At 34.1% G+C, this 23,142-nt stretch overlaps 3 protein-coding genes across 5 annotated transcripts; 1 reads left to right on the top strand and 2 right to left on the bottom strand.

Annotated features, from left to right (window-relative positions):
- Window positions 1–782: 782 nt before the first annotated feature.
- On the bottom strand, window positions 783–2,705 carry LOC123897201 (berberine bridge enzyme-like 8). The gene has a single exon (XM_045947738.1). The coding sequence runs from the start codon at window positions 2,476–2,478 to the stop codon at window positions 793–795; it is 1,686 nt and encodes a 561-aa protein (XP_045803694.1). The 5' UTR covers window positions 2,479–2,705; the 3' UTR covers window positions 783–792.
- A 7,858-nt stretch (window positions 2,706–10,563) lies between these two features.
- Window positions 10,564–12,100, bottom strand: LOC123897200 (F-box protein At2g27310-like). The gene has a single exon (XM_045947737.1). The coding sequence runs from the start codon at window positions 11,700–11,702 to the stop codon at window positions 10,665–10,667; it is 1,038 nt and encodes a 345-aa protein (XP_045803693.1). The 5' UTR covers window positions 11,703–12,100; the 3' UTR covers window positions 10,564–10,664.
- A 3,281-nt stretch (window positions 12,101–15,381) lies between these two features.
- Window positions 15,382–22,570, top strand: LOC123897198 (DEAD-box ATP-dependent RNA helicase 10-like). 3 transcript variants are annotated; one of them, XM_045947734.1, is made up of 15 exons: window positions 15,382–16,061; window positions 16,148–16,223; window positions 16,609–16,758; window positions 17,998–18,133; window positions 18,270–18,339; window positions 18,508–18,570; window positions 19,076–19,150; window positions 19,765–19,884; window positions 20,032–20,073; window positions 20,400–20,474; window positions 21,225–21,371; window positions 21,463–21,600; window positions 21,681–21,792; window positions 21,889–21,980; window positions 22,181–22,570. In XM_045947734.1, the coding sequence occupies exons 3-15, from the start codon at window positions 16,623–16,625 to the stop codon at window positions 22,355–22,357; spliced, it is 1,383 nt and encodes a 460-aa protein (XP_045803690.1). In that variant the 5' UTR covers window positions 15,382–16,061; window positions 16,148–16,223; window positions 16,609–16,622; the 3' UTR covers window positions 22,358–22,570. The 3 variants fall into 3 exon arrangements, with proteins under 3 accessions (XP_045803690.1, XP_045803691.1, XP_045803692.1); XM_045947735.1 differs by having other exon boundaries at window positions 15,562–16,061; window positions 16,614–16,758; XM_045947736.1 differs by lacking the exon at window positions 15,382–16,061 and having other exon boundaries at window positions 16,086–16,223.
- Window positions 22,571–23,142: the final 572 nt, after the last annotated feature.

Here is a 23,142-nt window from a genome sequence, read left to right as displayed (position 1 = left end):
ATTCTAAACAAGGGTGTTAATGATCATGTGACTTAGCATATGTTTGTTATAGCGGTGAAACTCTAATAAACGCTTTTTTTTTAATCCACCTCTTCATAATTTGAGGATATTTATCCATCAACTAACAATAATAAGTCATATGCAGATTCACATATGCAAATTCAAAAATTTGTTACAAATTATTTGTCGGTACCACATGTAAATTCACTTATTGGCTTATTCTCATTGGTTGATGGGTAAATACTCTCAAATTATGAAGGGGCAGAGTAGACCTCATCCTAATAAACTTGCGTCCATTGGGAATATGATTTTGGACGGTAACATTGTTGACACAATAATGATATTAGCCATTTGGATCAATGGTTGAGATTGATTAGTGATAATTTAATCTCATCTATTTTATCTAAAATGAATGGTTGTGATTCAAAATAGTGAAGAATTTAAAAAAAAAAAATATATACTCTTAATCTTAACTAGTATCCTAGTGGGCTAGTTAAGAGTATAACTCTATTAACGAGAAAATCGATAATTGAACGCAGAACCAAACATATCATTAATCGTTTTTCATGTGAGGGTTCCCCCACCCTACACCACCACCACCACCACAAATACACAATAGAATCTATAACACAACCAACAATTGAATGATTTACACAAATACTTAGCTATACAATCTAAAACAAAATTGGCGATAAATATAAGCTTTTCTCTCCAAAAATTGGTTTTCTTACCTTACAATCATTACAATATAATTTATCATAACAATCATTACAATAATAAGGTCTAATGAATTTACTTTTTTTTTCCACCACGACCTTGAGACAATTTCCAAATCCAATTAACTACCAAACAAAAAATAATAGAAATCAAAGATTTCTCAAACACCATTCTAACTTTATCAACAAGACCAAACAAAGGAATACTTTGTTCATTCCTAAAGAAATTATTAGGATCAACCTTAGTCTTAATTTGAACCAACCTATCAAAGTTATCATTAAAATATTGAACACCATAAACACTACCTTGAGAATAACCACTAAAAAAACCATGATTATTAACACCTAAATCAAGATCCTTATAATTAAGATAAGCTTGTCTTGGATTTTTTGACACAAAGGGTGTCATATACTTGTAAAGTTCTCTAGTAACATTTATATGATAAGATGTTACCTCTTCACCTTCTTCATTCCAATTTGCTTGATATTGAATCTTCCATAAATTTCCAATTCTATGAGGTAAAGGAGTTGAACTTGGTAAAATTTCATCCATTTTGCCACCATAAGGATTAAAAAACATTACACCATTTTCCAAATCAATCATCTTTTTCCAAATTCCTTCTAAACCCACCTTTGAAATTGGTTCCTTAACATAATCTGATTTTCTCTTTAAGTATCTAAGCAATTGAGGTTGTCTTTCAAGCAAAATCTCAAGTGGTGTATCAAGTTTAATGTTGTCCCAAAAAAACACTGATTTAAGCCATGATGTTTCAATGCAATCATTTTCCTTTAAACCCAATTGAGGAAAAGTTTCATTCATTAATGAAACAAGTGATTTTGAATCACCAAGATATAAAGCTATGAAACTAGCCCTTATAGTTTTTGTACCATTTTTTGCATCTTTTATAACTTCTAATATAAGCCTAATGAAAAGATCATTACTTGTAGTTGGTGCTACATGTTGCCAATTGTAAACTATGTCACTTGCATTTTGTTCCAAAGTTCTTTTAACTTCAAAAACAGTGACTATCTTGGGAACTTTAACTAACTTTATTTTGTAAGAAAGAAAAACACCAAAATTCGCGCCGCCGCCACCTCTTATAGCCCAAAACAGATCTTCTCCCATTGATTTTCTATCTAGTAAATTACCTTTAGCATCGATTATTTGCGCGTCGATGACATTATCAATTGAAGTACCATATTTTCTCATCAAATTACCATATCCGCCACCACTAACATGTCCTCCAACACCGACCGTAGGACAAACACCGGCCGGAAAAGCATGAATTTTACTTTTCTCGGCTATTCGGTAGTAAACTTCACCGAGTTGTGCGCCGGTTTGAACCCATGCTGATTCAGTGTCTATATCAATATCAATTGATCTAAGATTGAACATGTCTAAGATAAAAAATGGTACCTTTGAGACATAAGAGACACCTTCATAGTCATGTCCTCCACTTCTAATCTTCATTTGAAAATTATGCTTTTGACCACAAATGATTGATGCTTGAATATGTGAAACATGTAATGGAGTTACTATAAGAAATGGTTTTGGTGTTTTTGATGTGTTGAAACGAAGGTTTCTTATGTATGCTTGTAAGATTGAAGGAAATGAAGGACTATTTTGTGTGAAAATTGAATCAATTATGGGATTTGAAGGTTCTGAATTGTTTACAAGACATTGAATGAAAGTTTTTTGAGGTAAATTTGTAGCAAAAGCAGAAGAAAAAAGAGAGAGCAACACAATAATATGAAGCAACATTTTGTTGATGTTGTTGCAAAATGTGGTAAATTAGGCACACAAAAAAAGAAAATACTAGTAAACTAGAAGTGACCAATTATGTGAGTTTAGAAAGAAACATCAATTTTTATGATGATTTTCTCAACAACATCATGTTGATGTTTTTCATTATATTTTTGTGGACCTTAAAAGTTGTAGTGTTCAATTTCATATACGTGGAACATTTTGAAGCTCTCATTAGCTACCATTAATTCTAGAAGAGTCTTATAAGAATATGAACCACTAATAAAGTGTGCTTATAAAATAATTTGGTAGTAACTTATCTTTGGAAGAAAACAAAAAATAACAATATAAGAAATAAGTACGGATCAGTCATAAATTATATGGTAGTGTACATGTGAAATGCATGGCTAATATTATAAGTTGATGATAAAGTTTTTTAAAAGTTAACCAAACAAAGTTGCTAGGGTACAACAATAATGGCATTGACATCATATAATATGAGTGGCCTTTATTTTCTACCCATCACCATTAATTTCTAGATCCGGACCCATAACTAACATGCAAGCAATGAGATATTGATAGTTAGATCGGGATTAGATGCTCCATAGTTTTTTCTCAAAGTCGCTAAAAATAAAAAGGAAAAATACAAGAACAAATTCATAACATTCATGTTAATAGTATAAAAATGCAAATTGCATAAGCCTATAATATTTAAGTGTTCGAAATATTTATGCCTCTAATTCTATATTGTTGATGACACAAAAGTCGACATTGATTAAATTTATACTAGATCGAAAGTCATTTTCCAATTATAGTTACATGGGATTGAGTCATATATATATATATATATATATATATATATATATATATATATATATATATATATATATATGTATTATTATTCTTAATGCGTGAAACAATTGACGGTCGAGGATTCTATGTCATATTTCCGTGGCCAATATCTTTGATGTCATGAAAGGGACGTTAATTTAAGAAAGATCTTTGGACCAAAAAAAAGAAGCCAAAAGGACAAAACAAACAATTAAAGAAGTGTAGTCCAACTTAATTTTTTGTTTGACAATTAGTGAAAAAACAAATGAGGGTAAAAGGTAACGTATAAAGTAGCTACATGAAGAAAATGTTAATTTATTCTTGGATAAGCTCTATATCGGTTAGGAAACTACGCAAAATTTCCCCATATTATCAGATTTGTGGAAGAGCAAAATAATGCGGAAGCACACTAATATTAATAATAATGAAATGTACAAAGTGTTTTTCTCACAGAACCCACAACCCAGTTACACCCAAAGAAATATTTCTCTCTAAATATTTCTCACAAAATTCCTATACTGGAATTTTCTTCTCTTAGTAACTAGCTGGTTGTTATTGTTACTTGTTCACTTATTGCTTGTTCTTACAAAAGAAACACACACTGCTTTTATAGCTAATACAAATGAAAATAAATGGTTAAGCGTTCCTTAAGATTCTCCATAAGGTTCTCGTAACCTTCCTTATTTTCATTTACTATTTATTTTCTTTTGCTTCTCCTTGTTTCTCTCTTCTTTGACCAACAATCTCCCACTTGAAGACTGATGTCAATCGGTCTTCACACCTTGATCAAATAGAAACATGTCTCGGTCTGTTATTCTAGCAGGCCAACTGAAGTTGAACACAACTTCAATTTGTCAATGGTCACCACCTTAGTTAACATGTCTGCTGGATTTTCACTTCCTTGAATCATGCTCAATGTTAGCACTTCATCCTCAAGCAGAGATCTAATGAAATGATAACGAAGACCAATGTGTTTTGTTCTTGAATGAAATGCTGAATTCTTTGCCAGATGTATTGCACTCTGACTATCACTGTACAAAACACTTTTCTCCTGTATGAAACCCAACTCTGTTAACAATCCCTGAAGCCATATCAACTCTTTGCTAGCTTCAGTTACTGCTACATACTCAGCCTCTGTAGTAGATAAAGCTACAATCTTTTGTATCCGAGATATCCAACTAACTGCTCCAGTACCAACAGTAAATATATAGTCAGTTGTGCTTCTTCGGTGATCAACATCACCAGCAAAGTCTGCATCAACATAGCCTTGTACTTTTAACTCTCCTTTAACAAAGTACAAACATTTCTCGATGGTGCCTCGTAGATACCTCAAAATCCACTTAACTGCTTCCCAATGAGCTTTACCTGGATTTGACATAAACCTGCTAACAACTCCCACTGCATGGCCAATGTCTGGCCTCGTACAGATCATTGCGTACATCAAACTTCCAATGGCTGAAGCATATGGAATGTTAGCCATTGATTCTTTCTCTTCCTCTGTCTGAGGTGACTGATTCTTGGATAGGCGAAAATGACTTGCCAAAGGTGTGCTAACTGGTTTGGCACTGCCCATATTAAATCTATGCAAAACACGGTTGATGTACTCTGCTTGAGATAACTGCAAAACTCCTCTTTGCTTATCTCTCGTGATTTGCATACCAAGAATCTTCTTCGCAGGACCTAAATCCTTCATGTCAAACTCTTTTGACAACTGCAACTTCAAGTTTCTGATCTCGTCCATATCTGAACCTGCTACTAACATATCATCGACATAAAGTAACAAAATGATATAACTGGACTTATATCTCTTGAAGAAACAACAGTGATCAACATTGCACTTATTGAAACCTTCCTTGTGCATGAAGCTTTCAAACTTCATATACCACTGTCTTGGAGCTTGTTTCAGGCCATACAAGCTCTTCTTTAGCCTACACACCATATTCTCTTTCCCTTCTTCTAAGAATCCTTCGGGTTGATGCATGTATATCTCCTCAACTAAGTCTCCATGAAGAAACGCAGTCTTCACATCCAATTGCTCAAGATAGAGATCTTCACTGGCAACAATGCTTAACACAGACCTGATAGTATTGTGTTTCACAACCGGAGCAAATATTTCATTGTAGTCAATTCCTTCCTTTTGCTGGAATCCTTTTACCACTAGTCGAGCTTTGTATCGCTTAGACCCATCATGCTCCTCCTTCACTCGATACACCCATTTGTTGTGAAGTGCCTTCTTTCCCATAGGTAACTTATCTAGTTCCCATGTTTGATTGGAAATTAAAGACTTCATCTCATCTTTCATTGCAAGCTCCCACTTACTAGCATCTGTGGTCTGACATGCTTCTTCATAGTCTTCAGGTTCACCTCCATCGGTCAACAACATGTAGTCTATGTATCTTCTGTTGGGAACATGAGGCCGAGATGACCTTCTCAATACAGGAGTAGGAGTATGATGCTCTGGTGTGTACGGTTGTGTGTCACTTGATTCAATTGGTTCCTCTAATTGTGAACTTTCAACAGTGGGACTTTCTGGGACATCGTCGACCTCTGCAAACACAGGCTCACTCAATTTTGAGTCGGTGGTAGTTGTGTTATGCCTGTCTTTGTACATCACTCTTTCATTGAAGATTACATCTCTACTACGGATTGTCTTTTTGTTTTCATCATCCCAAAGTCGGTAGCCAAATTCATCCTCACCATAACCGATGAAAGTGCACTTCTTTGATTTGGGATCAAGTTTATTTCTGCCTTGATCGCTAATGTGCACATATGCTACACAGCCGAACACTCTAAGATGCGAGAGTTTTACCTCTTTTCCGCTCCATACCTCTTCTGGTATTTTGTGCTCCAATGGAACCGATGGACCTCGGTTGATCAAGTAAGCTGCCGTGTTGACTGCTTCTGCCCAGAACTGCTTAGGTAAGCCTGACTGCACACGTAAGCTTCTGGCTTTCTCAGTCAATGTTCTGTTCATACGCTCTGCCACACCATTGTGTTGAGGCGTTCCTGGTACGGTTCTCTCCATTCTGATCCCATACTCATAACAGAACTTCTTGAATCTGGTGTCTTCATATTCACCACCATTGTCCGTTCTGAGCTTTTTGATCTTCAATCCTGTCTCATTTTCCACCATAGCTTTCCATCTCTTGAAAGCCTCAAATACATCAGACTTGTGTTTCAGAAAGTATACCCATACCTTCCTAGAGTGATCATCAATAAAAGTCACGAAGTAGTTCTTTCCACCAACGGATGAGACAGTTGTTGGACCCCAAACATCAGAGTGAACAAGCTCGAGTCTCCCTTTCTTTGGAGTTCTTCCACTTGTCTGAAAGCTAACTCTTCTCTGCTTTCCAAGTATACAGTCTTCACACATGTCAATTTCTATTGACTGAAGACTTGGTAGTTTTCCTTTTGAGTGCATAACCTTCATCCCTTTCTCACTCATATGGCCTAATCTCCGGTGCCATAGATTGGGACTTTCATTTGTTGCAACTGCAATCAAATGACATGCTCCTGCTGTCATGTAAAGAGTACCACTCTTCTTACCGCAAGCAATCGTCATTGCACCCTTTGAAATCTTCCAATTGTCGCCATGGAAGATTGTTGTGTAACCGTCACTAGCCAACTGGCCTACGGAGATCAAGTTCTTTGTCAGGTCGGGAATATGTCTGACATTTTTCAATTCCCATACAGACCCATTCAACTTAATCTTCACTTCACCTTTGCCAACAACCTCACAAGAGTGTTCATTACCAAGGTAAACTTTACCGAGGTTTCCAGACACATAATTCTTAAAGAATTCTTTCTGGGAAGTAGCATGAAAGGATGCTCCAGAGTCTAACACCCAAGACTCTTCCTTATTCTCCAAAGAACATATCAAAGTATCACCTCCTCCTGAGGTTGAAGCAACATTTGCTTCATCTTTTGCTTGTTGGTTCTTTCTTGGGAGACTACACTGATTTTTGTAGTGTCCTGTCTGTCCACAATTCCAATAATCAATATTCTTTGAATTGTGGGAACTACGATGATTTCTGGATTTGGACCGTCTTTCCTTTGGTTTACCGCGTCCATATCCTCTGGTTGAATTTCTTCCTCTTGACTCTGTATGCAATACTGAAGAGGATGACGATTCACCCGACTCTCTCCGTCGGATTTCTTCACTGAGAACCAGATCACGAACATCATCAAACTTCATCTTTGTACTTCCGGACGAGCTACTCACAGCCGTGACAGTAGCGCTCCAACTATCTGGTAAGGAAGACAAAAGTATCAATGCTCGTACTTCATCGTCAAATTCGATACCAACTGAACTCAATTGGGTTATGACAATATTAAGTTCGTTGATATGTTGCGCAATCAATGCGCCTTCTATCATCCGAAGCGTAAACAACCGTCTCATCAAATGAACTTTATTTGATGCTGAAGGCTTTTCATACATGCTGGAAAGAGCCTTCATAAGACCAGCGGTTGTCTTCTCCTTCGCAATGTTAAAAGCAACATTACGAGATAACGACAATCGGATAACACCAAGTGCTTGCCTATCGAGAAGGTTCCACTCATCGTCCTTCATCGAATCTGGCTTCTTCTCTGTGAGAGGTTGATGTAGCTTTTTCTGATACAAATAATCTTCTATTTGCATCTTCCAAAAGCTGAAGTCTGCACCATCGAACTTTTCAATTTTCACTTTGCCTTCGTCTGTAGCCATTGCTCCCACTCGAATCTGACTTCCTCAGGATCGTCTTTGAAAATTTCCGCGAATCACCGAGATTTAGAACACCTCTATGAAAAATTGGTAACGCCGACCAAATTTTGCACTATTCACAAAAGTTGCTATTTATGTGAATAATATATTCGCTAGAAAATTAGCAAAATCAACCAACTGGCTCTGATACCAGTTGTTAGGAAACTACGCAAAATTTCCCCATATTATCAGATTTGTGGAAGAGCAAAATAATGCGGAAGCACACTAATATTAATAATAATGAAATGTACAAAGTGTTTTTCTCACAGAACCCACAACCCAGTTACACCCAAAGAAATATTTCTCTCTAAATATTTCTCACAAAATTCCTATACTGGAATTTTCTTCTCTTAGTAACTAGCTGGTTGTTATTGTTACTTGTTCACTTATTGCTTGTTCTTACAAAAGAAACACACACTGCTTTTATAGCTAATACAAATGAAAATAAATGGTTAAGCGTTCCTTAAGATTCTCCATAAGGTTCTCGTAACCTTCCTTATTTTCATTTACTATTTATTTTCTTTTGCTTCTCCTTGTTTCTCTCTTCTTTGACCAACAATCACGTACGTATTTCAGCATAAAAATTAAACAATATTTATTTATATCATGAAATTAACAAAAACAAAATATATATAAAGAAAAATAGAGAAGAATAGATGCTTTTTTATTATTTTCTTCTTCAAAAGTTTTATTTGACAAAAAATAACAGATAATAAGAAATAAGTTAGCTTATAGCATATGGATTATAGCTTATAAACTAACTTATAGAGAATAAATAACTTGATTAAATTTATAATATTTGATAAAATTATCAGTTGAACTATCGTATGAGTATAAAATGCCATAACAAGATATATTTATTTTATTTTTTTCAAGTAATATGGCAAGGAAAAACTTAGAGGAAAATAAATGATAAGTTATAAGCTAATTTAATTTTTTTTTAATTGTCCTGTGTATGATAGTTATTGTGGATACCAAAAATGTTGAACTTTTTTAATAGCAAGAATTTGTCTCATACATAATTATTATTTTGAAATTTTTATCAGTGATAGTTTATCACATATATGATAGTTAAAATTTATGTCAATTATAACTTATCCGGTGTGAAATAGTTTTTTTGAAAATTTCATTAGTTAGAACTTGTCTTACATATGGTAAATTTTTTGTTATTTTTATCGGTGATGATTTGTCCCGTATATGATGGTTATTTGGAAATTTTGTCAGTTATAACTTATCAAGGTATATATTTAGTTATAGATTTAAATAGATTTTGATATTTAGCATGAATGTTAAATATATTTTTTTGGTACAAAAGAGGGGTAGAGTCCCAAAGAAATTAAGAAGTTTTCAATAAATTAAAAAATAATAGTATGTTTAAATATGTAAAAACAAAATAATAAATTGTTTTAATTAAGAAAAAGTGAAAAAAATAATAGAAGTGTATCCCGTATAAGATAGTTTTCTTTTAAATATATATATATATATATATATATATATATATATCGGGCCTGGAACTCAATCAAAAATAAATTATCTTTTGTCGAAATAACCTCAAAATCTTTACATTTTATATTTTTATATTTAATTAATAGTCAATCAGTTTCAGATTTTATTTAGGATAAGTTCTTACAACTCAACTTTATGCATATATTATCGCCAAAAGTTCAAATAGATACTCTTTATCATACTCTATTTGATTTGGCCACGTCATTCACATTTTCTTTTAATTAAAAAAATAAATAAATTTGTCTTCCTTCCCTTCCAACACCACACATGTTCTCTGCTTCTACCGCTTCTTTCATAAACACCCAGTCCATACTTTCTCATACCTATTTCTCTCTTCTCAACTTCTCTTCAAAACCCAAAACACCTTTAAAAAAATGGATGGGTATAGTAAAATCTAATTAAAATTAAACTAGGCATGAGCAGCATGACAAGAGGAAGGGGACAAAATTTGTATTTTTTGTTCCTGAATTCAATGGATTACCCACCCGACTTTCAATGGGGTGAAAATAGAAACTCAACTCCATATTGAATGGAGTTCGAGCATTCTTACACGAATTTGGACTTCATCTTTTTTATTTAAAAAAGAATAGAAAACTCAAAACTATGCCTTAGAACAATATGAGTTTTTAAAAAATAATATAAACAATAATAGATAAAACAATTTGTTTAAGGATCACTTTAAAAATTTAAATAAACACATGAATGCAATTAAAAATAGATAAAAATATAATTTTGATATAAGTAGTCATTTTCAGGTGAATATAATATAAGTGTCACCATTATCAACCCTGATCTCATCTTTTAAAAATTGGGGAAACCCGAATTCAATCTTAATCAATTTAAATTTTCCTCCTTCAAATTTGAGACGAAACTACCAACAATTATAGGTTTAATTAGTTGTTGTCATGATTAATCATTTTTTTTTTGAAGTTGTTGTCATGATTAATCATTGGTATAGCATGTTACTCAAAACCAGGTAGCTACTAAGATAATAAAAATAATGTGAATGTGAATCAATCAAAACATAAAACTATTGGTTAGCAATAGATTAGAATTATGTAAAGACAATGTACATCATTAATAAATCTTGTAAATTTTTACAATCATAGTGAAAACTCAAAACCTCTCAAAAACCAGCCAAGTAACAAAACCAAACACAAACAACAAATGCAACAACCATAGAAAAACCATCCCATTGCTTCTTTCTCCTAAACTTCATCTCTCTCCTCTCCCTAACCAAATTCAAAAATCTCTCAAACCTCATCTTCATCTCTCCCTCTCCACCAACTTTCTTCCTCTCTCCAAACTCCATCGCTTTCATCAATATCCCAACCCCTTCTTTCCCACTCACCTTCCCTCCATCCATATCCTCCATCACTAAATTCACCTCCCTCACGTGCAACTCCCCTCCAACTTTTCCACAGCACGTGACTTTCACCATACACTGCACCATTTCGGTTGCGCGCCGCGTCTCTCCTGCCATGATCACTGAAAATAAAATCTCCACGTCTCTTGTTAGCCAGTGCCGCCGTACTGAAACCGGCTTCTGGCTGGATACGTTCATTGAACGTTTCCTAGTCGGGTCGATTAGGATCCAGCTTAAATATAAATTATCTTCCAAATGCTTAATCCATTCTTCTTCTTTTCTAACAAACTTCACCGGCATTGGAACCAACTCGTTTGGTTCCATAATTTCAATCCATAACGGCGATGAGAGAAACATGTTCTTTTCCGTTTTGGTTTGCCGGATTCTAGAAAACACCGGCTTACCTTTGTAGTGTATGTCCACGGCAGAGATAAGTTCCGGTGGAGGAGGCAACGGCCGATGATCATTTGAATAGGAAGAGTATTGGTGAAGGGTGTGAAATGCGTCAGAGAATATCGAACGGTGGCCGTTTGGGAAAGTAGAGATGACATGGCAGATTGTGGGGTCTAGTAAGGAAGGCCATGTGGTGGCAGCGGTTTTCTGCCACAGATGGTTGTCGTGGCAGAGATGGCGGAGGTGAGAGCAAGTGGCGGCGGTGGAGGCCAGCGTGGTGGCGTCAAGACGTGTTAGGATGTGTGTATGGATGATATCATGGTGCATGGTTAAGATGCTTGATGATGATGATGATGATGATGATGAAGCCATGGTACTTTCTATTGAAGCGATCGCCATGACCATATGATATGGTTAAAATTTATTGTTAATTTTTCAATTTTGTGAGTACTAAAGATGAGAATGTGTGAAGAAATGAATGAATATGTATATATAGTTGTAATAGATAGATATAATAAGAAATGTTATTGGATAGGTGTATATATTAGGTAGAAGCTAAAGAAGTTGGAATGATAAGTCAAGTCAATATTGGTTGTCAAATACCTTTCATTACTTAAACTAGAGGACGTTCAAAGTTTTTATTTCGGATTTGATTAGTAGTTTTTAGAAATTTTATTGATTTGTTGAGTAAGAAAAAAGAAATTTTATTATTTATAGCCATCACCCACCCTGTAATCATTGTTAGTTCTTTAATTAAAAAATAATTGACAAGATAAGAAAAGTGTATGAGAATATATTCTCTTTGTATATCTTTTTATTAAACTTTTATTGTTTGTTTGTTTGGTGTAGATTATACAATGTCGCAACCTTTGTTTGGTAAGACGGTAGGAAATATACTACTAATTTAATTTTGAAAATATATTTTTTTCTTTTATCACCAGTTTAATTTGGTTCGGAGGTCAATTCTGACATTAAATGGTTCAAGTCTCCTCCCGATCGCAGTTACGAGGATCAACCTGTAGTCCTCCCTACCAAGTTTAGCATCGATCCTCATTAAACCAACTAACGATTCGAGAAACATATCATATCTTTGGGTTAGAAATAAATCACGAAATCACGAAATATACCTTAAAATTTAAGAAAGATAGGTTATGGGTAGGGCATCCAAGGCAATGGAAAGTTGTCTCGGAAAGGTTTTGTTTGAAAAAATTGTCTCGGAAAATTATCTTTCCAATATTAATTTTAGTTTTTTTTTTATACTTAACAATTTTAGTAAAGGAAAGTGTGCTGTTAGCTATGAGAGTTGACCAACTAGTGTTGTAAGTTGTTCATTGTCACTTCCGCGGACTACAAGTCGCATGTTGCATCTTGTTGTTCCTTCCAGAATGGGTGTGCTCTGCATGTCAATGTCATTACTCAAGCCATCAATAAGGATGTATAAGTTAAATTCTGGTCTCTCTCAAACCCTTTTTCTCTCTGCCGCCGGCCCAGCCTTTCTATTTGATTCTTGTTGGTTTATCAATTACGCGGAGTGGTTTAGGATCAATTTTGATCCGGAATCATTGTTTTTGATTGTTTTTTTATTTCTTTTTATTTAATAACATATCAAATGATTTTGGATTTATTTGAAATTTTACACAAATGATCTATATGATGTAAACTTTCAATCCAACGGTGGATTTTATAAAATTTATATCGGTTAAAACGTTATTGAGAGGTGTAACATTTGGTGTCAAACTAGTTGGTGTCAACGGATCCTGACTCTATATATATATATATATATATATATATATATATATATATATATATATATATATATATATTTTATTATTTTGATGAGATTAAATTTAGATAAGGGAATGATGATCCAATCTAACAAAGAGAATGCCTTATAACCTAAAATACACTTATAAATATATTTTTATTTAGTATTCTCTAAAGACAGACACCGACAGAACTCAAATTCAGAACCTCTCAAATTTAAGATATGTCTTTTATCGTTAGACCAAACCATTATAAAATATGATACATATAACTATTAGAAAGTAGTTACCATGAAATTTTAAATATTTTATATAAGTAAATGAAACTCTTTCTAAAAAATAACCTCTCCGTGAAGAAAAAAAAACTTTAATATGCATGCCATCATCACATGTGCTTTTGTGGACCACCACCTTCATTAGAACTTCTCCCATGTACACGATAGTTTTTCTTTTTAAAAAAATTGTTATCAGTTAGAACTTGCCTCATATTTGATAATCATTTTGAAATTTTAATCAGTTAGAAATTGCTTCGTATATGATAGTTAATTTAAAATTTATATAAGTCAGAACTTATCTCGTATAAGATAGTTTTTTTTAATACAAATTGTAGTTGGCTGGTTAGAACTTTCTCACATTTGATAATTATTTTAAATTTTTTATCAATTAGAATTGCCTCATATATCATAGTTAGTTATCTCGTATAAAATAGTTCTTAATTTTTGAAATTTTTATTAGTAATAACTTGTGTCACATACGATAAGTATTTTGAATTTTTTATCAGTGATAATTTATCTCGTATACGATAGTTAAATTTATATATCAGTTAAAATTTATCCGGTGTCAATTAGTTTTTTTGAAATTTTTATTAGATATAACTTGTCTCACAAATGATATTTATTTTGAATTTTTTATCGGTAATAATTTATCCTGTATATGATAGTTAAAATTTATATATCAGTTAAAATTTATCCGTGTAAAATATTTTTTTACTTATCACCATATGAGTTTGAGAGGGAAAGTAGAAATTTGAATAAAAGATATTTCAAATTTGATTTGAGACATTGGGAACCCAAAAAAGTTTGAAAAGTAACTTCTTCACATGTGACCTTTTCACATGACTTAGATGGCTTAGTTTGCCAAACTAAATTTTCACTCAAAAAGTGCAAAATGGCTCAAGTGGCTTAGTTACAATGTAAAAACTAGTTTGATAAAACACTTTTTCACTCACAAACTAAGAAAATGACTCATATGGCTTGGTTCCTTTATAACTGGTGTGTACTTTTAGTTTAGTTATCAAATTTTGGAACACCAATTACCCTTATTTGGGACACATGACAGCAGCTTAAGCAAGGGTAGTTTAGACGTATCCAAAACAACTAACTTTCTTATATAGATTAGATAGATTAGATAAATGAAGTGTCAGAGATTCAAACTTCAACTCTTATATATAAAATATGATATTCTCTATTAATTGAGCTAACTCACCGGACGTACGAAATTAAATTTAATATCTGTTAAAAAAAAGAAGTTAAATTTTTATCAATTAAAAAAAGAATAAAAAAATATAACCAAAAAAAAAAAATGCCAATACTCACTGAAATTTCAGAATTCATCAAATATCCGTCTAAAATTTGAAATTTTTGAGATACGCCCATGAATTTGTAAGACGTCTATCAAATATCCCCTACTCTGTTTACTACGTCTATTTTGTTGACATGGCTGTTAACCGCATATGTGGCACCTGCCAACGTGGTGCTACGTACGTCACAGGATGTAATTGATTATAATACAAGCCACAGGAGGATAATTGACTAAAATTTGCAAAATTATGGGGGGTTAATTTGACTAAAATTTAATTTGCATAAAAAGAAAGATAGAGATAAAGATAGAGAGAGAGAGAGAGAGAGAGAGGGAGAAAAAGAGGGGGAAATAGAGTAGGGATGATAGTTAAATTCAAACTGCAGGCCCCACCCGAACTTGAGTCAATCTTTGAGTTCAGGTTCGGGTGTGGATTTAGGTAGTGTCAAACTCACACCCGACCCTACCTGTTTCCATCCCTAAAATAGAGGGAAATGGAAAGTCGCATAGAGATGGAACAAGAGGGAGTACAGTAGTTGTAAAAACAACAACGACAAAACAACAACCCTATAAAACTTCGTCTCTCCGTCTATCTCAGACTAATTTGAATACTTTTAAGGTTAATTCCTCTCTGTTGTTAGGGTAACTATTATCTGCCTTTGATGTGGGAAAGGCACCTACCTTTCTCTCTATCTCTCCCCTACAACCCTTATCTCTCATCTTATTTTATTCTTTGATATACTTTTCTCTCACATAAAAAATGCCAATATTTGTCTAAAGTTAGGGAAAGGTAGAGGATGGAAAGTTATAGAGAATTCCTTTCTGTTGTTATTGTGACAACTGTTCTCTCTCACTTTCGGTCTCTCCCCAACTCTCTCCCTCTTCTATCATCTTCTCTCTCTAGCTCTCCCTCTCTCTATGTTGTTGTTGTTATTGTTGCAACTGTTATCTCTCTCTCTCTCCCCCCTCCCCCTCCCCGTTGTTGTTGTTATTGTTGTAACTGTTATCCCTATCGTTTTGTCTCTCTCCCTCTCTCTAACTCTTTCCATCTCTCTCTTTCTATCTCTCATTCTCTCTGTTGTTATTATTGTTGCAACTATTCTCACTCTCTTTCTGTCTCTCACACTCTCGCCACTCTCCCTCTCCATCTATCTCTTTTTATGCAAAGTAAATTTCGATCAATTAGTCCTCGACTTTGCAAATTTTAGTCAATTATCTCCCCTGTGATGTGTATCCCGATCAATTATCCCACATGTGACGTGACACCATGTTGACAAGTGTCACATATGCAGTTAACAGTCACGTCATCACAACAAACGAAATAAACAAAGCAGGATATTTAATAGACATCTTACAATTTCAGGGTTGTATTTGATAATTTTCAAATTTCATGGGATATTTGACGAATTATAAAATTTCAAGGGTATTTTGCATTTCACACCCATAAAAAAAATTAATAATTAATAACTAAAAGATGAAAACCTAAACTCACACTTTTGAGTGCTTCAGGTCCAAGTTTCGCGGCCAGCTCTTTCACATCTGCTCAGAAAAACGTTGCCGGAGTTCTTCGTCGGCCATCAGAACTGTGAGAATATTCAACTTTTCCGTTCTTCGTTTATGAATTTAATTTAACTTCCCTTCTTCAAGTTTAGCAACATTAATATAGATTATAGATTATAGATACATAACAGTTTAACCTTTTCAAATCTTGCTGCTGTATTATCCAAATTGTTTTTGAATTCATTCAATACAATCTAAGAGATACATTCCTATTTTTTGTTGGCTAGACTATAGGTTAATATTCACCAAACCAAGTTCAACGAGATAGTTATCGAATCGAGTTTTGAACTATTTTTGAGTTAGTAGTTGTCAGACCTAGTATTACTACTTTGTTAAATTGAGTTTGGTGGTTTTTACTTTTTACTTTGTACAGAGTCATTTTAATTTTGATGTTAAAATTCTATTCATAGGTTAGGAATTGAGAATGGAAGAAGAGAATAATGAAATTAAATCATTTAAGGATTTGGGTTTATCTGAGCAATTGGTGGATGCTTGTGAGAAAATTGGTTGGAAGAATCCACTAAAGATTCAAACAGAAGTGATTCCCCACGCGCTACAAGGTTAGTTAGTTGTCATCTTTGCTTCATTTTGTTATTAAACGGTCATTTCATATTGAAGTGTTTGTGGAGCTGTTGCTCTAGTCCCTGAATATGTCTAGCGTTAGTTAGTTATTTTGGTCGTTAAATGTATCGTTTGTTAGTTAGTATGGTCCTAATATTGCAAATAGAAGATAAATTGAGAGATGTTTCTGTAATTTCTATACATTCAGGGACTACAGTGATAGAACCTCACCGATGCAGGGATGAAGATGATTGTTTAGTATATTTTTTAGGCAAACGATGCTTATTTCATTTCATCATTGTTAAGAGTCCGTTAGGATCAATTAGTATTGATATTGTATTCATTATTTTATCTTATTTTGCACAACTCACTTGGTTATGCCTACGGGGTATTAGCAGCCGTTTCCAGCTGTTGTCCCCCTCCCAAGGGCAGGTTCTTACGCGTTACTCACCCGTCCGCCACTGGAAACACCACTTCCCGTTCGACTTGCATGTGTAAAGCATGCCGCCAGCGTTCATCCTGGCTGACCGGCGATTACTAGCGATTCTGGCTTCATGTAGGCGAGTTGCAGCCTACAATCCGAACTAGTGTGGTCTCATTAGACATATATTACAGAGAAATTTGATTTCTATATGATATTAGAGCCTCCTCCAAGATCCGGTGACCCACCTGCCATTAGAATTCCTCTATCGGGCCACCCACCATTTATCCACGCACCAAGTCCAATCATGCTAGGCGTGAGGGTGTGTGTTAAGAGTCCCACATTTGATGCGAGATGGCATGAAGAAATGTTTATAAGTGGGGGCAATCCTCACCTTACAAGCTGATTTTGGAGGATTGAGTTAGTGTCCAACCCAAAATTCTAAGTATCATAAATTAAATTAAATGATCAATACAAATAGGAGGAGATATTTTTTTGTGGGCTAGTATATAACACGGATACTCGAGCAAGAGAGTGATCGACCCTATTAGTTTGCCTGCCAATAAATGCCAGCTGAAATAGGGACCATTATTTTTTAACTTTTGTAAAATACTAATGGAAATGGACAAGAAGAATGATTGCAGAGTGATAATCCTTGCTATACAACCCAAAAAATAATCTGATTTTGAAACTGAAATTTTATATCTCAGTATGATAGTTTTAACTATTTTTCATGTTTACTGAATTAGTAGTCTTCTATTTCAACCTTTAAACTGTATTAAATTTCTGGTAATTCTTTATATTTTGTATTTCTTAGGAAAAGATGTGATTGGACTTTCCCAAACGGGTTCTGGTAAAACTGGAGCTTTTATTCTTCCTATATTGCACGCCTTCTTAGAAGCACCACAACCGCACCTAAACAATTTCTTTGCTTGTATAATGTCTCCCACAAGGTTTGATACTTAGATACCTGATGATCATGGATATACTATTCATATAAATAAATAAATTCAGATTTATCTGATGTAATTATTCTCACTGATATTTAACTAGTATATTCCTTCTGTTCCAACTTTTTTCTTAAACTAGGGAGCTTGCCATTCAGATTGCTGAGCAGATTAAAGTTCTAGGTTCTGAAATTGGTGTCAAGTGTGCTGTGGTGAGTAGTTCTAATACTTTTTTCTCAAATGATTCGTTATTCATGAATTTTATGTCTTCCTGTTCATTACATAGCTTGAGCTTGTTTTGTTTCATCCTATCGCATGGATTTTATTCACACGCATACTAAACAATCAATTTTGATTGGTATCGTTGCCTTTTTGAATAGCTGGTTGGAGGGACTGACATTGTACAACAATCCATTGAGATAGCAAAGCGACCTCATATTATTGTAAGTGTTACTGTTACCATAGGCATGCATGCTTTGATTTCATTTGTTTCTTATATGTCAAGAACATTAGACTAATAGGTGAGTGATATCCAGACAATGCTAAGAATTAGAAAAGCTTGGCCTTTTCCCTCTCTTTCCTGTTAATGAAAACTTCCAGACCTCCCCTTCTTTGTTATCTTTCTTCCATTTATATTCACCCCCACTCTAACTGTTAAGCAATTGGTTAGTTTACTGCCCAATTGTCTAATTAAAATTCCGTATATGTGTGCCTCTATCTTATTTTTATCTCTTCCTACAAAATCCCGCATGAACTGGTGGTTTCCACAAGAATGATACAACATATGATTGATCATTGATACAGTTGATAAGAGATAGCTGAACTTATGTAGGTTCTGCATGTAGACGATTGAGATTGTATTTTGATTTAGTACTGCTTCTAGTCTTCTAATTTCACAAGTCTTAGTTTTGTTTTTTATTTACTTTTGTTAATTGCTTACTCTTGAAGGTTGGGACGCCTGGGCGAGTCTTGGATCACCTAAAAGAAACCAAAGGATTTTCTCTTGGTAGATTAAAATTCTTGGTATGATTTCTATGCTATTTGAGTTAAGCTCGACTCAAGTTTTATTTTTGACATCTAATGGTCGAGTTTATTTTTGAGCTGATGAATTGATTTGAGAACATGAACATGGTTTTTTCATTGATACCAGTCAAGTTATTGTTGCAATTGAAACATGCATGTTTCTACATTGGTCTAGTTATATTTTACATGATTATGCAAATTTATGTTTAAAGCAGTGTTATTAAATAGTAGCTATAGCGTGCGGTGCTATTGCATAGAGGAATTTGAACAAAATGCTATTGTTCTGCGATACGCTTTAAAATAGTAAAATATACTCTGAAATAGGGGGCGCTATAGCACTATTGCGTTGCGGAATTTGAACAGACAACTATATTCCGCTATCCATAATTGACAACACTGGTTCAAAGAAAGTTTGCTGCTGATTTGCTACATGTCATATAGATGTAGGGGTGTTTTGTCTTTCGTTTTAACAGATGCTTGGACCTGTTTGCAACTTTAGAAAATGAAATATTTATTAATATATTTTGTTTTCTACCATTTCATATTCTAGTCCCCGACTTTCCATATATCTTATGTTTATTTGGACTTGTTTGATTGCTATGCATTTTGAGCAGGTCTTAGATGAGGCAGACAGGCTGTTGAATGAGGACTTTGAAACACAACTTAATGAGATTTTAGAATTTATTCCTAGTAAGCGGAGAACATTTCTTTTTTCAGCTACGATGACAAAGAAGGTAAATATATAGGTTTATATCATATTTTGTTATAATAATACATTTTCTATGCTCCACTTATATACTACATATGCTTGATTATGTAATTTGTTTATTTTAAAATTTACATCTGTAATAAAAGAGAAAATTGCACTCTTGTTATTTCAGGTCCGTAAGATCCAAAGGATGTGTTTAAGGGATCCTGTGAAGGTACAACCTTAATATTTACAAATATCATATTCATAAGGAAAATTAGAATCTCTCACCTGAAAGATTAATATTTGTTACACTTTAGTTGGTTTTAATGCTTTCTTATGAACAATTGTCATTAGTATAAATAAATGGCAGTTAGTTTTGAACCTCAATTTGGGAATGTAGAAAATGAAACGGTGGTTGTGGTTTATATAAAATTAAAATGGACTGTATTGTAAGCATCTGGAGGGAAATGTAATTTTAAGCATCTTTCATGGGTAGGAGCTGCATTTTACCCGTATGTACACAAATGTTATTCACTGTATTTTTTTTATTCTATATAGGTTGAAGTATCATCCAAGTACTCTACTGTGGACACACTGAAGGAGCATTGTTGCTTTGTGCCAGCAAAACATAAGGTTTCTCTTCTCCCTTGTCCAAAAAATGTTGTATCTCAAATATGTGATCTATCAATTGCACACTGAATTTCTTACTATTGGTTTCTGAACCCTATGGAGATAGTTTAAAGGCTATTTCTTACTACCCTTGTTGAGGGGAAAATTCTTTGAAATGTCAAGCCACTTATATTCATTTTTTTTAACACGTTTCAGTTCCCTGCTTCAAATGAAATCTTTCTATTAAGTGAGCTATACTTAGTAAAGTGTCGTGATGAGGTTGTCAAAGATGTGATACTACAGAAAAATTTATGAATGGATGGCAACTGGTGGCGTTTGATACATTTGTTTGACTTTTAATGTTATATTAAAAATAGAACAGGATAGGACTTAAGTGGTAAACATTGGTTTAAGTTATCTAGTTCCATTTTTCCTGTGTGCCAAATGTTACCTATGTAGATGTAGAAATCTCATAAGTTGGCATAATTAGAAGATATCTGCTGCTTGCTTTGTATTAGACCGGGTACATACAATACAATGAAGGATATATGGTACAAATACAATAGATTTAGCAGAGTAAATTTTTTTAATTTAGTTTACCAAATAAAATTATGGGTTCTGGTATTTAAATCACAAGAGAGAGCACTCAGTTTATAAAAGAGTGAAAATAAGTAAATAACAAGATTTCATTGGTTTTGAGTTTAGTGAATCAGAAGCTACTATCATTTTATGCTTACACTGATTGTGTTCATCATTTGCACGCTTCTTTCATAGAATTGCTACCTCGTATACATTCTCATTGAAATGACTGGAAGTACGGCAATGGTATTCACTCGGACTTGTGATTCATCGCGGCTTCTGGCTTCAATTCTTACGAAACTTGGTTTGAAAGCCATCGCAATTAATGGTAATATGAGTCAGGTAATTGTACTACAGATCATGTACTGTAATTCTAATTTGTTCTAAACTTCCAAGAAATATGCCTAATTTTTATTATAACATCTTTTTACAGTCAAAGAGACTCGAAGCCTTGGAACAGTTCAAGTCTGGGGAGTGCAAAATTCTCCTTTGTACTGACGTACTTAGTAGAGGACTGGATATTCCAGAGGTAGATGTGGTGATTAACTACGACATTCCCACGGATCCCAAAGTAAGATGTGGTATATAATGCTTTTATACTTCTGTTGACATGCTTTATTACTGTAATAATCCCTGGCCTGTGAACTACAGCTTTATATACATCGTGTGGGAAGGACTGCTCGTGCTGGGCGTTCCGGTGTTGCCATTTCTCTTTTGAACCAGTATGAAGTGGGGTGGTTCAAAAAGATAGAAGAACTTATGGGTGAGGACGATATGCTCTATGCCTTTGCTTTTTCATTTTAAGGAACAATAGTTTCTTACTTAGTAAACAACTAATACAAGTGTTTTGTTTTTTCAGGAGGCAAGAAGGTACCATTGTATACTGCACAAGAAGAGGAAGTTTTGCTTTTGAAAGAGCGCGTTAGTGAGGCCAAAAGATCCGCAGAAAAGGTAAATTTTTTGCATTGAGCCTATGCTTTAGGCTACTTTTAGTCTTTCTACCCATTTTTTAAAAATAGAAAAGTTAGTGTCCGGTACGAGATGTTTGTGAGCTTTTGGTTTTGAAAGGCAATCTCAAAACCAAAACCTGTTCGAGTAAAATGGAGTTAAGTTTATTTTTTACTTAAACTGTTTGTATTTTATCTGTGTAGGAAATTAAGGAATCCTATGAGAAGAAGAAAAGGAGGGGAGAAGGAGATTTAAGTGAGGATGAGGAGGATACTGACAAGTACTTAGGTCTCCTTTCATCAAAAATAAATAAGTCAGCAAAAAGAAAAAAGACAATGGCCGGCACCGGTAAGATAGATAACAAAAGGAGATTTAAGTAATGTATATTTTTTCTTCTTAAACTTGTATTTTTTTTTTCCCATTAAGTTTTCTTGTAAAATTTTAACAATATATAAATATCCTAGAAATTTTATTCTTAATATTTATTACAAGCAAAATGTTCAGATAGTATTGTTTGACCTTGACAGGTAAATGTTTCAAATTAGGTTTTGATTACCTCTTTCTTAGGTTATACTATGTCTGCCCCTTTAATATTTTTTTTTTTTTTTTGAAAGGAAAATATATTGACAAGATTAAACAGGAGTTACAGAACCTTTATCTTTTTGGATAAAAGGCCAAATGCATGTGGGTACACAATTGCTCCACTCACTATTGGGCTCATGCTCGGCCCATTTAGCCATCTCATGAGCAGCCCTATTAGCACTTCTAGGAACCCATCTAATGTCAGCATTAGGGTTTTCTCCTAAGAAACCAATGCATCGCCGCACCACCCTTCCCCAATTCTTCCTGACTATTGCTTTTTCCCTGATTGCTTTTACGATGGTTTGAGAATCCATCTCCAAAATCACCTGGTGTTCATCAATTTTTTCAAGCCAATCAAGAACATCATTTAAACCTAAAGCTTCTCCCATTAAAATCTCGCTTGATCCCTTATGACTTCGTGTTGCAGCTCCAACGATGCTCCCATCCGACCTTCTCAAGACCATGCCTGAAAACCAATGGCCATCACTACTTAGGTGAGCATCCACATTGGCTTTCAGGATGTCCCTAAGTGGTGGACTCCAGCGTGTGTTGTTACTGCAACCCTTGGCCATAGGGTTTTGGA

This window comes from Trifolium pratense, linkage group LG7, assembly GCF_020283565.1.
Source record: "Trifolium pratense cultivar HEN17-A07 linkage group LG7, ARS_RC_1.1, whole genome shotgun sequence".
Taxonomy (NCBI): domain Eukaryota; kingdom Viridiplantae; phylum Streptophyta; class Magnoliopsida; order Fabales; family Fabaceae; genus Trifolium; species Trifolium pratense.
The sequence above is the reverse complement of the archived record's forward strand: the minus strand, read 5'-3'. Positions and strand labels throughout refer to the sequence as shown.